General features: G+C 63.4%; 3 protein-coding genes across 5 annotated transcripts in view; all 3 read right to left on the reverse strand.

Annotated features, from left to right (window-relative positions):
• Window positions 1-10: 10 nt before the first annotated feature.
• On the reverse strand, window positions 11-3,915 carry STUB1 (STIP1 homology and U-box containing protein 1). 2 transcript variants are annotated; one of them, XM_062503948.1, is made up of 7 exons: window positions 3,687-3,915; window positions 2,543-2,741; window positions 2,270-2,435; window positions 2,045-2,135; window positions 1,503-1,559; window positions 1,270-1,386; window positions 11-909 (listed from the first exon to the last, which is right to left on the reverse strand). In XM_062503948.1, exons 1-7 carry the CDS (start codon window positions 3,870-3,872, stop codon window positions 784-786), a joined length of 942 nt encoding a protein of 313 aa, XP_062359932.1. In that variant the 5' UTR covers window positions 3,873-3,915; the 3' UTR covers window positions 11-783. The 2 variants fall into 2 exon arrangements, with proteins under 2 accessions (XP_062359932.1, XP_062359933.1); XM_062503949.1 differs by having other exon boundaries at window positions 2,543-2,785; window positions 3,687-3,789.
• A 1,509-nt stretch (window positions 3,916-5,424) lies between these two features.
• On the reverse strand, window positions 5,425-10,197 carry RHBDL1 (rhomboid like 1). 2 transcript variants are annotated; one of them, XM_062503685.1, is made up of 8 exons: window positions 10,159-10,197; window positions 8,042-8,200; window positions 7,569-7,793; window positions 6,903-7,051; window positions 6,704-6,816; window positions 6,364-6,464; window positions 5,775-5,835; window positions 5,425-5,696 (listed from the first exon to the last, which is right to left on the reverse strand). In XM_062503685.1, the coding sequence occupies exons 1-8, from the start codon at window positions 10,195-10,197 to the stop codon at window positions 5,425-5,427; spliced, it is 1,119 nt and encodes a 372-aa protein (XP_062359669.1). The 2 variants fall into 2 exon arrangements, with proteins under 2 accessions (XP_062359669.1, XP_062359670.1); XM_062503686.1 differs by lacking the exon at window positions 7,569-7,793.
• Window positions 10,198-12,570: 2,373 nt separating this feature from the next.
• Window positions 12,571-15,879, reverse strand: part of WDR90 (WD repeat domain 90) — a 43,908-nt gene continuing 40,599 nt past the window's right edge. The window contains 1 exon segment of the mRNA XM_062503297.1: window positions 12,571-14,294. Within this exon segment, the coding sequence (XP_062359281.1) occupies window positions 14,177-14,294 (118 nt within the window). The 3' untranslated portion in view covers window positions 12,571-14,176.

Here is a 15,879-nt window from a genome sequence, read left to right on the forward strand (position 1 = left end):
CAACTCCAGATCATTTTCCACATTTATTGCTGAAATTTTTTTATTCTTTATATATATATATTTTTAATGGACACTGGCAAACTTCCATAGGGCGCTCAAAAGCCAGGCAGGCTGTCGGCCAACCGAAACGCTGGAATCCCAGTCGGATGCAAATCTGTTGGTTATTTTTTATGGGGTTTTTAAGGGGTTTCATTAAAAGGGACAAGAACTTTAACCCAGGTGATTGTTCTTAGGGAGCCACAGTCCCAGTGGGGAAGGGGAGGTGGGAAACAGCCCCTTCCAGCCCTGGGGCAGTTGTTGCCCAGGAAAAACCAGAGGGTGCGTCAACATCCCAACAAGTGGCTGTTTACTAGGAAGAAGATCCAACCCTGGCCAGGCAGGAGGTGGAAGGAGGAGAAAACAACTCTAAACACAGGGAGGGATGGGGCTCTGGGTGCTCATCCCAGCAAGCTCCCTGTGGCAATCCCTGGAGCAGGACGTGCTCTTTGGGGACTGTGGCTGCCCTGGCTGAGGGGGTGATGGACATGATGGCGAGGCCACTGCCGAGGAGCCAGCATTACAACCCCCAGGCAGGTCTTGGAGCCAGAGAGGGGAACCAGGGTGCCTGCCCAGCCGCTGCAGCTCCTTGGGAATGGGACACGGTAACGTGCCCTCGCCCAGCGCCAGGCCTGGGGCAGCTGGGGCAGAGGGGAAAGGGCTGGAGAGCGAGTAAGGCATGGGGCCAGCCCAGGGAGAGCCAGCTGTGCCAGGGCACCCGGGCGGGCCAGCGCTGCCCCCGGCCCCTCAGTAATCCTCCACCCAGCCGTTCTCCGAGATGAACGCGTCTATCACCTCCTTCATGGCGAGGTTGGGGATCAGCTGGTCCTGGGTCAAGGGACTCCGCGTCACCGGGTCAAAATGACCCACGCGCTGCAGGGGAGGAGGAGGTGCAGGGAAACCGGTTACTCCACGTGCCCGGGCTCAGCCCTGAGGTGCAGGTGGCTGTGAGGCCAGCGCTGTGTGGCATCTGCCCCAGCAACTCCCAGGGAAGTGGGAGAGCCCCTCAGAGGTGCCTCCAAGCAGGATGAGGGCAGGTCAAGGTGCAAGACCCCTGCCAAGAGCCACCCCCGCTTTGGGCAGGTCCTGGCAGCACCTGCTCCACAGGGAGCTGCCCAGGCAGGTAACTGGGACCAAACCCAAGGAGCCTGCAGAGCCCTGAGTAGAGCAAAAAGATGCCTTCACACGCAGGTAACATCGTGGGAAAGCCCCCTGCCCCTGGCCTGGCAGTACCTGGAGATGCTCCTCAATGTCCTTCCTGTCGTAGGTGATCCCGCTGGGCGTGATGCAGGGCTCTCTCATCAGCTCAAAACTGATCTTCCCACACAGGTAGTCAGGGATGTCCCGCTTCTGGCTCGAGAGAGGCACATCTGGGTCAGCAAAGGGGGCTGGGAGATGGTGCTGGCTCAGAGGGGGAAGCAGGGTACACAGATGGTTTACAGGAGCACAGGCTGGGCCACACTCACCTTCCTCTTCTCATCCACTTGGGAGAAGAGCTCGTCCATGTCTGCCAGGTATTTGTCCTGAAAGAGAAGCCCTTGAGGACAAGGGGTCCCTGGTGTGCAGGGGCTACAGGTCCCCACGGAGAGCCACAAAGCCTCCCACCCACAGGTGTTTTGGCAGGTCCTAGGTGGCACCTGTGCCTGTGCAGCTCTTGGCTGGACCTGGCAATAGTGATCCATCTTAAAAATAACCTTCCTTTGTGGGCCTATTTTTATCTGGGATTAGTCCCCAGCACCCAGACCCACATGTGGCTGAGAGCCACTTGTGTTTCCTCAGTGAACAACAGGCACAGCAGGCATTACCACTGCCAGACTTGGGCAAGAGGTGACAGAGCAGGGGAAGCTGTCATGGGGGGGACACAACAGCCCTGCAGTGGTGGCTCGAGCTACAGAATTAAGGCTACTGTGCTGTGTCCCAAGGTCTCCCAGATTTCACCTGCACAGCTGCAGCAGAGCCTGAGGATGGGGAGGGGGATGGGATGAGGAAGCCCCCAGCCCCCACTCACGTGTTTGGCCTCGATGCTGGCCAGCTGAACACGGCCCCGGCTCTCGTCTGTGTTTTCCTCCTGCTGAGTCTTTCGGCACTCTGCCAGCTCCCTAGGACAGAGTGGGAGATCAGAAGGATGGGGGAACACTGTCTCTCCCTTCCCTGCTGCAGGGCTCTGCAGAGGCACCTCACAGAGCTGTGACAGCCTGGTGGCACTAAAAAAGCCTTCCAGGTGCCCCATTACCTCTCCTTCTCGGCCACAATCAGCTTGGTGAGGTGGGAGTGCAGCTCGTTCTCCTGGTTGATCCTCTTCTCCTCGATGCTGTTCCAGCGTTTCTTCTTGGCGATGCGCAGAGCGCTGGGGATGTCGTCCCCGAAATTCAGCCGCTGTTCCTTGGCGAGGTTGTAGGCTGAGGAGAGAAAGGGCACCTCAGAGCCAGTGGCAACGTCCCTGTCGCCATCCCTGGCCCTTTCCCAGCAGACAGGAGCAGGGGACAGTGGCAGCATGCCCACTCACCCCTCTGCAGGTTGGCGATGGCCTCGTCGTAGTTTTCCATCTCCATCTGGCACTGGCCCAAGAAGAAGTGAGCCTTCACGGACTGCCCGTCCAGCTCCAGCGCCCGCTTGCAGTCAGCCAGCGCCTTGTCGTGCTGCTGCATCTTCAGGTAGCACAGGGCCCGGTTGGTGTAGTACACGGCCACCAAGGGGTTCCGGTTCTGCGGGGACAGGCCCATGTTGGTGGCGGCAGGGCCAGGACGTGCTGGTGACAGCAGGGTGACAGTCGGGTGACTCGGTGAGCCAGCGGCACAGTGCTGTCACCCTGGGCAGGGAGAGCCAGCAGTGCCAGCGGGGCGTGCACCCCATGGGGAGGTGCTGGGATGGACTGGGGACAGCCTGGGGCCGGTCCCCATAGGGCAGCCGATGTCCCTGCCCCCAGAGGGGACTGTCACCCCTGGAACCCTGATTGTGCCAGGGTGGGTCTGCCCTACCCAGGGCAGCCTAGGAACAGTGCAGGATTTAGGGGAAACAGGCTCAGGGTGGGGGCACTCTGTGGGGGGTGTAGGGCAGTCTAGCTTGGAGTTGGGTGGGGGAGAGGATGGGCTGGGGATGTCCAGGTCCAGAGGGGGGGCAAAGGCCAAGGGATTGCCAAGGCCAGGCCTGGGGGCGGTAGTCCAGGCCCAGGAGGTGCAGAGCTATGTCCAGCCCACCCCAGGAGGAGCCAGGCCCAGTGAGGGAACAGTGTTCTGATAAAAGGGTCCTGTCTCAGGGGTATCTTGGCCAGGCCCTGAGAAATAACAGTGCCCAGCCCAAGGAGGTTCCATCCTGGTGATATCCAGGCCAGGGCTCGGAAGATGTCCAGGCTGGGGACAGGCCCATCTTGCGGGAGTCAAGGCCAGGTGCGTGGCAGGGGTGTCCCAGCCCCAGGGATCCCATCCCCGGGTTGGCCAGGCCAGGTCCGGGAGAGCGCCCAGGCCAAGGGGGAGGTTCCAGCCTGGGCTCATCGGGGCCAGGAGGGAGGTTGGCGTGTCCCGCCCCCAGGGAATCCCGTCCCGAGGGGACCCTGGCCAAGCCCTTGGGGACGGCGGTGCGGGTGACCCCTCCCCGGTGCTCCCGTCCCGGGGGCCGCTCCCGCGCGGGCCGTGGGCGCCGCTGGGACTCACGATGGCGCGGCCGTAGCAAGCGGCGGCCTCGGGGTACTTGCGGCCGCCGAAGAGCCGGTTCCCCTGCTCCTTGTGCTCCTGCGCGCTGTGGCTCTTCTCGGGGCTGCCGCCGCCCGCGCCCCCCGCGCCCGGCCCCGCCGCGCCGGGCCCCGTCGCGCCGCCCTCGCGCTCCTCCTTGCCCTTCATGGCGCGGCCCGGGCCGGCCCTGGGGCCGCGGCTCCGCTGGCTCAAGCGGCCCCGGCGGCTCCGGCTCCGCCGCTCCGGCCGCGCACTGCGACAGCGCCGCTTCCGGGGCGGGGCCGCGGGTGGGAGGGGCCTGTTGGGAGGGGGCGGGACTGAACGGGGCGTGGTCGCTTGGAAGGGGCGTGATCCTGGATGGGCGGGGCATGGTGCGTGGGGGGGCTAACGGACATAGGGCGGGGCTAGCTCCTTAAGGGGTGTGGTCTGTCGGGCAGGGGGTGGGGACGGAGTGCACCGGGTTGGGGCGGGCACTGGAGGCGTGGTCAGTGGCGTGTGGGCGTGGTCTGGGTAGTGGGCGTGACCTGCGTGTGTTTATGGGGTTGAAATGGGGTCGGACGGATGGATTGGATTGGGATTGGGTTTGATGCGAGGCGTGTGTACAGGAAGGTGCGGGAGGATGGGTGAGGGGCCTGGCTGGAGGGGATAGGGGTGTGAAGGGGTGTTGGGGTGTGAGAGGCCAGGGAGGAGAGGACGTGGATCTGATGGGGGGGTGCAGGGGGCGGGGGGTGTGGATGGGGGGAGGTTCGGCTGCGTGGAGCCGGCGCTGGGAGCGCTGCAGCGGGCGGGGCTGGATGAGGAGGGGGTGGTCTCAGTGCTCGACCGCGCTGCCGACGCCCCCCCCCTCCCGCACCCGTGCGCCCCCCGCGCTGCCAGCCCCGCGGGGCTCAGCCGGGCGCCGCTTCACTTATCCCGGAGTTTTCTGCTCCAGTAAGTCCCGACCCCGGCTGTGCCCCTCCGCCATGCCCCCCGGGCCAGCCAGCCCCGGCACCCGCACCACCTCCCAGCAGGGATGGGGGGCACCCCCAGAACCCCCGACAGAGACATGAGCCCCAGCAGTGTGCAAAATATTTATTTATACTCCAAAAAGGTCTGGGGGAGGGGTCAGAGCGAGGAGCACCCCCGCGCCCCCATCCCGAGGCCAGCCCCTGTCCCGGGAGGCTGGCAGCAAAGCGGGGGGGCCGGGGCGCGGGGAGGGGGGGGCTGTGCCGCCGAGAGCACTGCCAAAATGAGTTGTGCCGGTCTCAGCTGATCCCTGCCGGGCTCTCCCCATATCCTTCTTTTTTTATTGTTCCTCTTTCTTTTATTTATATTTAATTTGGCATAGAAAAATAAATCGCTCCTCTTTTGGCACCAGTCCTTCGCGTGATAGTGCAGGTCCTGGGGGGCAACGAAGCGGCCCCCACTCTGGAATGGGGGTACGGGAGCCAACGGGGGATCCCCCTCGTTCGGCTCCTTCCCGAGGGGCACGTTCCGAGCCCGGCGGGCACCCCGGGGCGGGTTGGAGATGCCGGGGCAGGGCTGAAGCATCCATTGGGGACGGGCTACAGCGGGGGAGGGCGGCAGGGGACACTGGGAGGGGTGGGGGGCGGCGCGGTCGCTAGCACCGAGGGGGCAGGCGGGCGGGGGTCGCCTGTCCCCATGTCACGCGCGGGGACCCCCCAGCCCCTCCACCGGGCTTGGAAAACAAACCAACCGCAGGGGCGGGGCGGGGGGCGGGCTACGGCGGGGGGGGGATCTGTGCCCCCAGCATGTCGTAGGCGAAGATGTTCCAGAAGACGGCAAAGAGCAGGAAGGTGCCGTAGGACAGCAGCAGCACCCACCAGCCGCACTGGTCCTGCAGGCTTTCCTCGTAGCTGCGCAGGATGGTCAGCCCCATGCTGATGCCCACGATGGCCCCTGCCAGGTGCGCCATGAAGCTGGGCTGGGGGCCCGAGGCCGGCAGCGGCGGCGAGAAGCGGAGCCAGACAGCGCGACCAACCTCGGAGCTCACTGCGGGACAGCGCGGGAGGTGCTGAGCCCGCCCGGGGCCCCGCACGGCCGGGGGGGGATCTGGGGACGGCTACTCACTGCACACCAGCGCCAACACCATCCGCAGCAGCTTGTAGGGACAGCGCATCCCGGCCCAGTTCTGTGGGAAAGGGGACGGACGGACGGATGGACGGACGGACGGACGGATGGATGGATGGATGGATGGATGGATGGAGAGACGAAGGGATGATGGGCTAGCACCAGAGATCCTCCAGGACCGAGGAGGGGGCTGCTGCCAGAGCCCCAGGAGTGCCCCATGGAGCCCCCTCAGGTCCCTGTCTCTCCCCATCCACACCCAACCCATGATGCCACCCAAGGTGGTGCCCCCATGACGGTGCCACCTGTAATGCCCCCCCACAGCATCCCCCACCAATGCTGCCCACACCATAGTGCCAAGCACCCCACAGTGCCACAGCATCCACCCACCAATGCCACACATGGCTGCCCACCATGGCCCCACAGTGCCAGCCACCCCATGGCATCCCTCACTCATGTCCCACCACCTTGCCCAACCTGCACATAGCTCCCACCCCATTGTCACCCCATGGCACCCCCCACCATGCTGTCCACCCTACAAAGCCAGGCAATCCCTGTCCCCCCCTCTTTGTCCCCTTGTCCCCTGGCTGACCATGACAACATTGGCGAGGTGAGCAGAGCAGAGGGCGTAGACCCCCCCTGAGCCCCCGACCAGGGGGGCCCTCATGTCCGTGATGGAGACGGTGAGGGAGCCTGGGGGCACAGACAGGGCTCAGCATGGGTTCTCACCCCCACAGCATTAATTAATTATTGTCTACATTAATTAATTATGGCCTGCATTGCCCCCCAGCCCCTGGCCAAGTGATGCTGGCACTGCAGGGTGGTAGCCAGCAGAGCCCAGCATCCCCATCAAACTCAGCATGCACCTCCTCAGGCTGGTGACAGGGACCCATGGAGGGGATGGGGACAGACCTCCCCAGGGGAGCACCCACCTGCCAGGACTCCGGCCAGGTAGAGGAAGCTGATGCGCAGGATGCCGTGCACCATCTCCAGGGGCACCCCTATCATCAGCTGCAGGAGGGCGTTGAACCCCAGCTGCTCCAGCCTGCCCAGGCACAGGAGGGGACAGGCAGGGGCTCAGCCTGCACAGTCCCCGGGGTGTCCCCGGTGTCCCCCCCTGGAAGGACCTACCCCACGTGCATGAACATGTAGGTGAGGAAGCGCCAGGCGCGTGCCCGGTGCCCGGGGTGGTAGACCAGGGGGCTCTTCATGTACTCGGGGTGGTAGGTCTGCAGCACCCACTTGTTCAGCCGGGCCCCGTAGCACAGGAACACAATGATCTGTGACAAACCCCGTGGCTGTCACCCCACATCTGAGCCCCACAGGGACACAGGATGTTACAGCTGGGGTCACCCAGCCCCACTGCCCTGGGTCTGAGTCCCACATATGGGCACAAGGATATCACTAGCAGGGTCCTCCATCCCTTCACCCCAGCCGTGAGGCCTCCAAGGGCACAACGGGGGTCACCCATCCCCTCTGTCCTGGGCCTTAACCCTACCATGGACAGCAGGACATCACAACAGGGGGTACCCAACCCTTCACCCCATATCTGAGCCTCTCTGTGGGCACCAGAACATTATGACTGGGGTCACCCAGCCCCACTGTGCCAGGTCTGAGTTACCCACGTGGACACAGAGATGTCACATCCAGGGTCACACATCCCTTCGTGTCAGCTCTGAGCTCCCCTGTGTGCACCAGGAGCTCACGACCAGGCACACCCACCCTGTCTGGTCCCTACCGAGGTCTCCAGGAGTTCCAGCCAGGAGCAGCTGGGCACAACACACCCGTGCCCCGTACCTGGGTGAGGGTGACGGCTGCCATGAAGACAGGGGGCGGGCAGGTGCGGTGCTGGTAGAAGTACCAGCGCCGGTCCATCTCGCAGGGCAGGATCTCGTAGGCCACGTAGCGGACGAAGCGTTTGTAGATGCCGAGGCCGGTCTCGTCCAGCAGGACGTCGCGGGGCAGCGCCCGCTGCCCGTTGGCGATGGCGCGCTTGAAGCTGCTGGAGCGCTTGCTGCTGATCTGCGGAGAGAGGCCGTGCCCGCGGGGGCGGCGGGGGCGGCTCGGAACGCTCGGCCTGGAGCCACCCCCTCCCCAGCCACCCCGTGTCACAGCCCGGACGAGCCATCCCGAGGCCACGCCGCCATCCCACTCCAGGGGAGTCCCTGGGGACCGCCGGTGTCTGCCCCCCTCCCCAGGGGCGCAGGGAGGTGCCCGGTGCCCACCCCGGGCTGGCACCCACCCCGTCCCTGCGGCCGCCCGGCACTGACCAGGTCTACAAGCTCCTGATAGCAGACCTGCCCCTCGTCGTTGCCCTGTGCCAGGGCCACCAGCATGTCGAGCTTGGCGGGGTCCAGGGGCAGCTCATGGCTGTGCACCAGGCTGGCGAACGTCTCCACCCCGATGAAGCCAGTGTTTTCGGGGTCGAGCTGCGGGGCACGGCACGGAGCATCACCGCAATGCCGGGGCTGCGACTCCCTGGCCGGCTGGGGACACCTCCTGGTGTCCCTGGTGCCTCACGGCTGGCTGCTTGACACCTGTCCCTGTCTCTGCGAGGGACACCACCCGGATCGTGCCCTGCCAGGTGCCCTGTGCCACGCTGGTGCCCCGTGCCGTGCCGGTGTCCCCGTCTCCCCTCGGCGCAGCCAACACTCTCCCACTCAGTTATTTCTCGCCGTCAGCAGCCTGCCAGCCAGGAAGCCACCAAGCTAAACACACGCGCAGCCCTGGCACCAGCCTCCTCCTCCTCCTCCTCTCCTCCTCCTCCTCCTCCTCCTCCTCCTCCCGCTCCTCCCGCCTCCCTTGCCGCGGGGATCCACCGCGCCCCGTGCCGGGGCACCCTGTGCCATCCTCGGGGCTCCCAGGATGGGCAGGGCACCCTGAGTCCTCCAGGGACAGCGCACCACGAGCACCCAGAGCCATGGGGTACACGACATGGGACCACTGATGAGGACAGGGAGCTCAGGATGGCACAGGAAGGCGGAGGAGAGGGCACCCCCGGCCAGAGCACAGCCCCCGAATCACCCTGAAGTAGTGTGGGGTTTGCTCCTTGCTTCTGCAGGGAGGGAAATGCAGGAGAGCAGCCTCATCCTCGTGGGATGGGCAGGAAAGAGAGTGTTGGGACATGGTATCGTATCCCCACCCGGGTGGGCACCCTGTCCCTCCCTGTTCCCCCGGCAGGAAACAGCCACAGGCTCTGTCCCGAGGGGCTTTGGCTGCCCGGAGCAGGGTGCAGGATGGGGTGAGGGGTGCGGGCAGCAGGGTGCAGGCAGCACTTGCAACCTCTCAGCAGTCGCCAGCCCATGGGAGCAGTCCCAGCCATGGGGGCGGGAGCACCCTGGTGTCACCCGTCCCCCTGCCCCACACCCATCACCCCACGGGCTCCACGTGTGTGTGGTCACGCCGGGACCTGGCACCCGCTGTCCCCACGTTGAGCCACCGGCCCCAAGAGTGCCAAGAGCCCTGCCAACAGCCAGGGAGCCCCTCTCTGCTTTCGGAGTGCACCTCCCCTCACCCCAACCTCACTGGCACCCTAGGACCTCCGGGGAGGGCCCAATCCCCAGCCCCCCCCTCGCAGCACTGCTCATTCCCGGGGAATATGCTGCTCATTCCCAAGGAGCTCGGGTTCACATGGAGTCCCCGTGCCCGAGGGTGGGGTGACATGGGGTACAGCACGGCAGCTCCCGGGCTGGGGGACTCAGCCAAGGTCATGGAAACAGCGGGGGCAGAGTAGGGGAACAGTTAATTTTCCTGACCCCCAAGAAATTCCTTCGCCAAGCCAGGGGAGAGCTGCCAGCTGGGCCAGGGCTGGATGGAGGGGATGGAGGGACGAGGAGATGGAGCGCGAGGGGGGCTGGTGGGTGCCGGGGTGGGCAGCGGGTGGAAACCTCTCGAGGCCCCATCGTGCCGCGAGCAGAGCCCCACGCCACGCAGCGTTGATGCTCCACGGCCTCATCCCGCAATCAGGTCACGGGGGTGGGTGCAGACCCCCGCCTCGCCGGCGGGACCGAGCCCACGGCACCCCCGAGGCTCCATCCGGCACCCAGATCCCGCCGGACGCGCTGGGACTCCGTGCCCAGCACCCCTCGTCCTTGAGGGAGCACCGGGCAGGATCCGACCCGGCGCTGAATGAGGGAGAGGCCACAAGTGAGATGAAGTCGCGCGTTCTCAGCGGCACAAGGGGGGGGTCGGTCCCTCAGGACGGTGATGAGGGACACCGAGGGACGCTGGCGAGGGGTGGCACGGCCGCGGTGGCCGCCCTGGGTGGGCAGCGCTGCCCGCTGCGCGCCAGCCGTGCCCGGTGCGTGCAAGCATCCCCGCCCCCGGCAGCGATGGCCCGTGTCCCCCGAGCGCAGCCCAGTGCCCGGTGCCCCCCGGGCTGCCTCACCTGCTCCTGGATGAGCTGCAGAAGGGAGCTCCTGTCCATGCACCCGGCGGGCGGAGGGCTCCGCCGCTCCCCCGCGCCCGGGGCCGGCGAGCCGGGCAGGGGAGCGGCGCGGGCGGCGGGGGCGGCGGCGGGGGCGGCTCTGCCCGCCAGCCCCGCGTTGCGGCGGGCCCGGGAGCGAGCGGCGAGCGGCGGCGCCGGGAGCCGCCGATGGCAGCGGGGCGACGGCGGCGGCGGGGGCGGGAGCGGAGCCGAGCGGAGCCGCCCCCGCCGCAGAGCGCGGCGCAGCGCCCCCCCCTCCCCGCACCCCCCCCCGCCGCCGCCGCCGCGCGGGGAACCGGGACCCGCCCCGCCCCGCCCCGCCGGCAGCGCTGGGACACGGCGCAGGACACGGGCAGGGAGCCGGCACCCGGGGTTCGCAGCATGGGGTGGTGCCGGCATCCTGGTACGGCTGCGGGCATCCTGGTACGGGCATCTGCATCTACGGGAAACTGCATCCCGGTACGGGAATCTACACCCCAGTACGGGAACCTGCATCCCAGTACAGGAATCTGCACCCCAGTACAAAAACCAGCATCGCAGTATGGGAACCTGCATCCCAGTACAGGAACACGTATCCCAGTACAGGAACGTGCATTCCAGTCCAGCTGTGGGTACTGGCGCCCACATTCCAGTATGGTAACTACATCCTGGTGTGATACCTGTATCCCAGTGTGGCACCTACATCCCAGTATTGCCACCCACATTCCAGTACTGGTACCCACATCCTGGCCCAGTAGCTGCATCCCAGAGCAGCTCTGTGCATCCTGTGTGGATACCTGCATCCTGTGTGGATACCTACATCCTGCTCCCCATGTCCCAGCACTGACACTCACATCCTGGTATGGGACCTGGACTGTGGTGTGATCCCTGCATCCCAGTACAGGATCCGTATCTTGGAATGGGAACCTGTATTCCATTTTCAGTACTTCATCCCAGTACAGGTACATGGATTCCAGTACCCACATTCTAGCACATGGTTTTGCAGCTGCACCCTGCTAGAGGAATCCATATCCTGGTACAGTACCTGCATCCAGAGTGGACACCTGCATCCCAGAGTGGCACCTCCATCCCAGAATGGATACCAGCATTCCAGAATGGATACCAGCATTCCAGCACCAGGTACCTGCTGAATCTGGCACACGGGACTGTAAACGTTCCCTCCATCCTGACCCTGGACCCACAGGCCAGCACAGTCTGGGTACATCCCCCATGGCACAGGGGCCACGGAGCCCCCACTACTGTCCCCTGTCCCAGCACAGTGCTCATGGAACAGCCTGGCACTGGGTCCCTGGAACTGGCTCCTTTATGTGACGTGTCCAGCGCCACCCAGCCCAGGCTCCCCTGGGTCCCCAGGCAGGGCAGGGGTGTTCCTAGGACCCATCCCTGGTACCATCATCACTTACCAGAGCCACAGCTCAGCCCCACTGAGGGTGCTCAGGTAGCTCTGGGCTTCCCAGCCCTACCAGGCTCCTTCCCTGGGGACTGTGTGTGGCCATGGCCCTGCCACGAGTGTCCCCTGTCCCACACCCGTGTCTGACCCAGCACAGCGCGCTATTAATACACAGCAGGGCACGTGGGCCCGCAGCTCCCGTGGGATCCAGCCTGGTTTGGAGTCACCAGGGAGCACTGCATGTCCTGCCTGCCTTGGAATTGCCTCCTCTGCCTGGCACGGCCACACCAGCTGTGTCACCCCCCCCGCCCCCCCCCAATCCCTGTCCCCTGGCTGGTGTGGGAAGGGTCTCCTCTTCACCCCACAGTCCAGAGGGATCCCTGACATGTGGGAGAAGTCCCGTCCCACCCCACCCAGTGTCAGTGCAGAGGCTCTGGAAAACCTTTTTCTCTGGCTGCGCCCACATTCCCTGTGCCCAGCGCCCGTGGCTGAGGCTGCAGAGACAGAAATAGCTGAGGCAAAAGCTGCCATGGGAAAACAGGATCAGAGAGGGGAGGTGGCACAGCCCTGGGAGCTGCGGGCGCAGGGGGAAAGTGTCTGCAGGGAACTGGGGAGCCCCAAACCCCACACGGGGATGGGCACAGAGATCCACAGCTCCCAGGGCAGCCAAAGCCTCACACTTCCCATGGATCCCAGGCAGAACCACCAGCATCCATCACCTCCTTCCCTATGTCTCCACCCTGCCTGACACTTGTTGCACAAGGATCTGTGTCCCCAAGCACCAAGGAGTCCTGGCCAGCCCCAAGCCTCATCCCACCACGCCAGGCTTCTGTTCCTGCCCTAAATCCCTGTAACTGCCCTCCAATGGGGCAGTCCAGGCTCTCGGGCTCTCACTGCAGCCCACAGAGCCCCCAGGTTTCGTGCAGCCCAGGCAGGGATAAGGGTCCTGCTCCCCAGGTGACACAAGACATGGTGTGCAAGCGCAAGGTGTGTAAAAATTTATTTTGCTGTAGAGAACAAACCCAAAACATTACAGCTCCAGCAGATGTGGAGCAGGGAGACACCAGGCACTAGCCCAGCTGGCAGAGCCACGCACAGTGGGCACAGAGAGGGACATGAAACACGAGGGATGTGGCCCTGGCAGTGCCAGGGACAGGAGCCAGCAGTGAATGAGTGCCCAACTAGCAGAGCAGCTCCAGCACAGGCAGAGACCCCTGTCCCTGCAGGATGGGGACATCACCCTCTGGGGCTGTTCCTGGGAGAGACACTGGTGCTGCCCAGTGCTTCCTCCACCCCCTCACTGGCTCCAGGACACGATAAAACATTTAAGTAGACAAAACACAGAAAAAGCAGCTCTGGGGGCCATGTAGGAGCTGCCCTCACAGCTGCCTGCAGAGACCAACCCTGAGTGTGCTGGGAAAGGCCAGGCTGGTGGCACAACCAGGGGCTGATCCAGGCTCCCCCTGGGAGGACAGAAACCCAGGGATGGGTGCTGGCCTTGCTCTTTGGAACTTGCACACAGGGACCCTGTGGGGCTTTGGCCCTAATGGGTGCTGAGCTCAACCCCAGCAGCTGAAGCCAGCTCAGGAATGGGCAGGGGACAGAAGACAGGACAGGAAGAAGCTTCCAGTGGTACCAAAAGATGCAATGCCCAAAGCCTCACACTCTGGATAGGGCCCCACAGAAGGGACAGCAGGACACAGGGCCTAGGTGCCACAGTGTGGCACCAGCTCAGTGATGGTACTGTCAGGCAAAGACTGGGCACAGTAGGCATCCAACGCCCTTCCAGTCCTTACCAGGGCTCCCAGAGCCCTGCAAATACTGGTGGCCATGAATACTGGTGGGGAGGGGTGGGGAGAGGAAAGGAAGGCGGATGGACCTGGAGCCTGGCACGCTACAGGACTCAACAGTATTTTTGTGTAGAAACAGCAGAAAGGAGCTCAGGCCAAACCCTGGTTGTCACTGTCCCACCTCAGCCCAGGAGAGCAGCCACTGTGTCCCAGCAAGAGGGGCCAAACATGGAGGCTGCGGGGTGTCAGTGCCTGGACCTCCCTCCCTGGCTGCCTTTCCCAATGCTAGCTGAGGGAAACCGGGACAGGAGATGGAGATGTGCCCCAGGGATCTGCAGCCATGAGCTCATTTGCCAGCTCAGCTGCTGCTGGAGCTCCCAGAGGCTCCTGGAGCATTGCACCCTCCAGAATTGAGGGCACCAGCACAGCCCTCTAGGGAGGGGATGTGCTCAGTCCAACAGACACCGAAACACTCATGTTTGAGCTTAAAAACAAGCGTTAAAAAAATGGAACAGAATAAAAGATGAGGGTGATTCTCCAGCTGCTGGTGAGGCAGAGCCATCCTGGCAGAGCTGCCTGCCCTGTGACCACAGGGGCCAAGAGGCCACAGGGTGAGGCTGGCCAGTGTCAGGGATGGATCCTGCCGGTGCTGAGAGGTCTGGCTTCACTGGTCCTGCCATCCAGGCTGGGAGTAAAGGAGGATTTCCTACCAAGGGCCAGCTTGAGGCAGGGCCCCTCACTGGGCGTCGCTGGGAATGGGGAGCTGGTGTCATGGGGATGACAGGGTGGAGAGTGGCTCTCATTTGTTCTTGGCTAGTAGCCGGTAGAGGGTGAAGCCCACCAGCGCCGTCACCGCCGCCCCCAGCGCCACCCGCAGCCAGAAGGACGCAGCTCCCAGCTCCACGGCATTCAGGTGGCTGCAAGGAAACACAGGAGAAGCCGGTGAGTGTGGCTGTCCTGGCTCCTACCTCACACAGGGAGGCTGGGGGTTCCCAGGGGGAGAGCCCAGCACTGGGGGGAGCAGCCCAGTGAGAATCTGAGAGATCCCCTGTCCCTGCAAGCAGAGCACTCGTCACCCAGCATCACCATCAAACCAAGGGAGGGCTGTGGGACAGATGTGGTTGTCCCCTCCCCTGCTCTGGTAACAGCTCTCCAACACCTAAATAATTAGACAGGTTATCTGCCTTTCTAGGTCAAGCTGCCTTTCCAACTCCCAGTGCATGGAGAGTCGGAATGCCACCACGGGGACACCGGTGACAGGGACCAAAGGGCAGTGAGGGACAGGGCCCGGTGCTGCCCCAGTGCACACTTTCCCTTCCCAAACACGTGCTGTCCTGTACTAATGTGCTCTTCTCCTCTCCTCTCTCTCCCTCCATCCATCCATAATTCATTCCCCATTACATCGGGGGAGCACAGCCAATCCCCGGCCCTCCATTACGCTGTTATTTATTTATACCACATACCCTAAGATATATTAAGAATATTTAAATTTTAATACTGCAGAGGGGAGGAAAAAAAAAGCGTCAGCTCTAAAAATAAAGTTGTTTATTGAAAAGAAGCTGGAGGGAAAACTACTCACTAGTAATCCCATCCTGCCTCCCAATGCTCCCACACGTTCTCCCTGCCAGAGCTCGGCCCCTGGAGCTGTGCTTGCCCTTCCCAGCCCTGGAGCGGAGCAATTCCACTCGTGGGGATCCTCCTCCCTTCCCACAGACCCCCCTCACCTCCTGTGACCAGCCTGGTGCTGTCCTACCCCGTTCCCAGTTCCTCTGGGGTGCAGTTCCTCCCAAAGGAACTGTGTGACAGAGGTCTTGCTTCACTGACCTCTTTTTCAGTCTGATCCATCTCATCGGGAGAAAATAGCTGCCACCCCCCCCACCCCCCCCCGCGGGCCTCGGCAAACTAAGCTGGCTACTCCTCTTCAGCATTTTTTATCTTAGGCTTCAAAAATAAACACTCCTGTGGCAGGATCTATCTACTAAATCTGCCAGAGACACACACAGGCAGAAGAAAACCTCCCCCCCTCTGCAATTAGAGGAAGAAGTGGCTTTTCTGTTTCAATTATTTGTATAAGCAGATCACAGAATCACAGAATCCTGGAATGGTTTGATTGGAAAGGAACCTTAAAGCCCATCTTATCCCATCCCCCCACCATGGGCAGGGACACTTTCCACTATCCTAGGCTGCTCCAAGCCCTGTCCAACCTGGCCTTGGACACTTCCAGGGATCCAGAGGCAGCCACAGCTTCTCTGGGCACCCTGTGCCAGGGGCCTGCCAGGGCCCCCCCACCCTCACAGGGAACAATTCCATCCCAATATCCCATAATATCCTGAGCTCCTTCAGCTTAAAGCCATACCCCCTTGTCCTGTCACTGCATGCCCTAGATGACACCAAAATCACTTGATGTCACCAAAAGCTGCAAGGAAACCAAAGCAAAAGCAATGTGGGAGAGGCAGGGCTGGGACACATCCCCCTCCTCCAGGCTCCCAGCAGAGCCCCTCC

This window comes from Cinclus cinclus, chromosome 16 (genome assembly GCF_963662255.1).
Source record: "Cinclus cinclus chromosome 16, bCinCin1.1, whole genome shotgun sequence".
Lineage (NCBI taxonomy): Eukaryota > Metazoa > Chordata > Aves > Passeriformes > Cinclidae > Cinclus > Cinclus cinclus.

Bases quoted from the DNA above. Each gene is read 5' to 3' on its own strand.
- STUB1 (XM_062503948.1), bottom strand. From the start codon at position 3,872: ATGAAGGGCAAGGAGGAGCGCGAGGGCGGCGCGACGGGGCCCGGCGCG. The intron at 2,742-3,686 runs GTGAGTCCCAGC...CTGTCCCCGCAG, and splicing joins CTTGCTACGGCCGCGCCATC to AACCGGAACCCCTTGGTGGC. The intron at 1,387-1,502 runs GTGAGTGTGGCC...CTCTCGAGCCAG, and splicing joins AAGTGGATGAGAAGAGGAAG to AAGCGGGACATCCCTGACTA.
- RHBDL1 (XM_062503685.1), bottom strand. From the start codon at position 10,197: ATGGACAGGAGCTCCCTTCTGCAGCTCATCCAGGAGCAG. The intron at 8,201-10,158 runs GTGAGGCAGCCC...CGTGCCCCGCAG, and splicing joins TGCAGCTCATCCAGGAGCAG to CTCGACCCCGAAAACACTGG. The intron at 5,836-6,363 runs GTCAGCCAGGGG...CCTTTCCCACAG, and splicing joins ACCTCGCCAATGTTGTCATG to AACTGGGCCGGGATGCGCTG.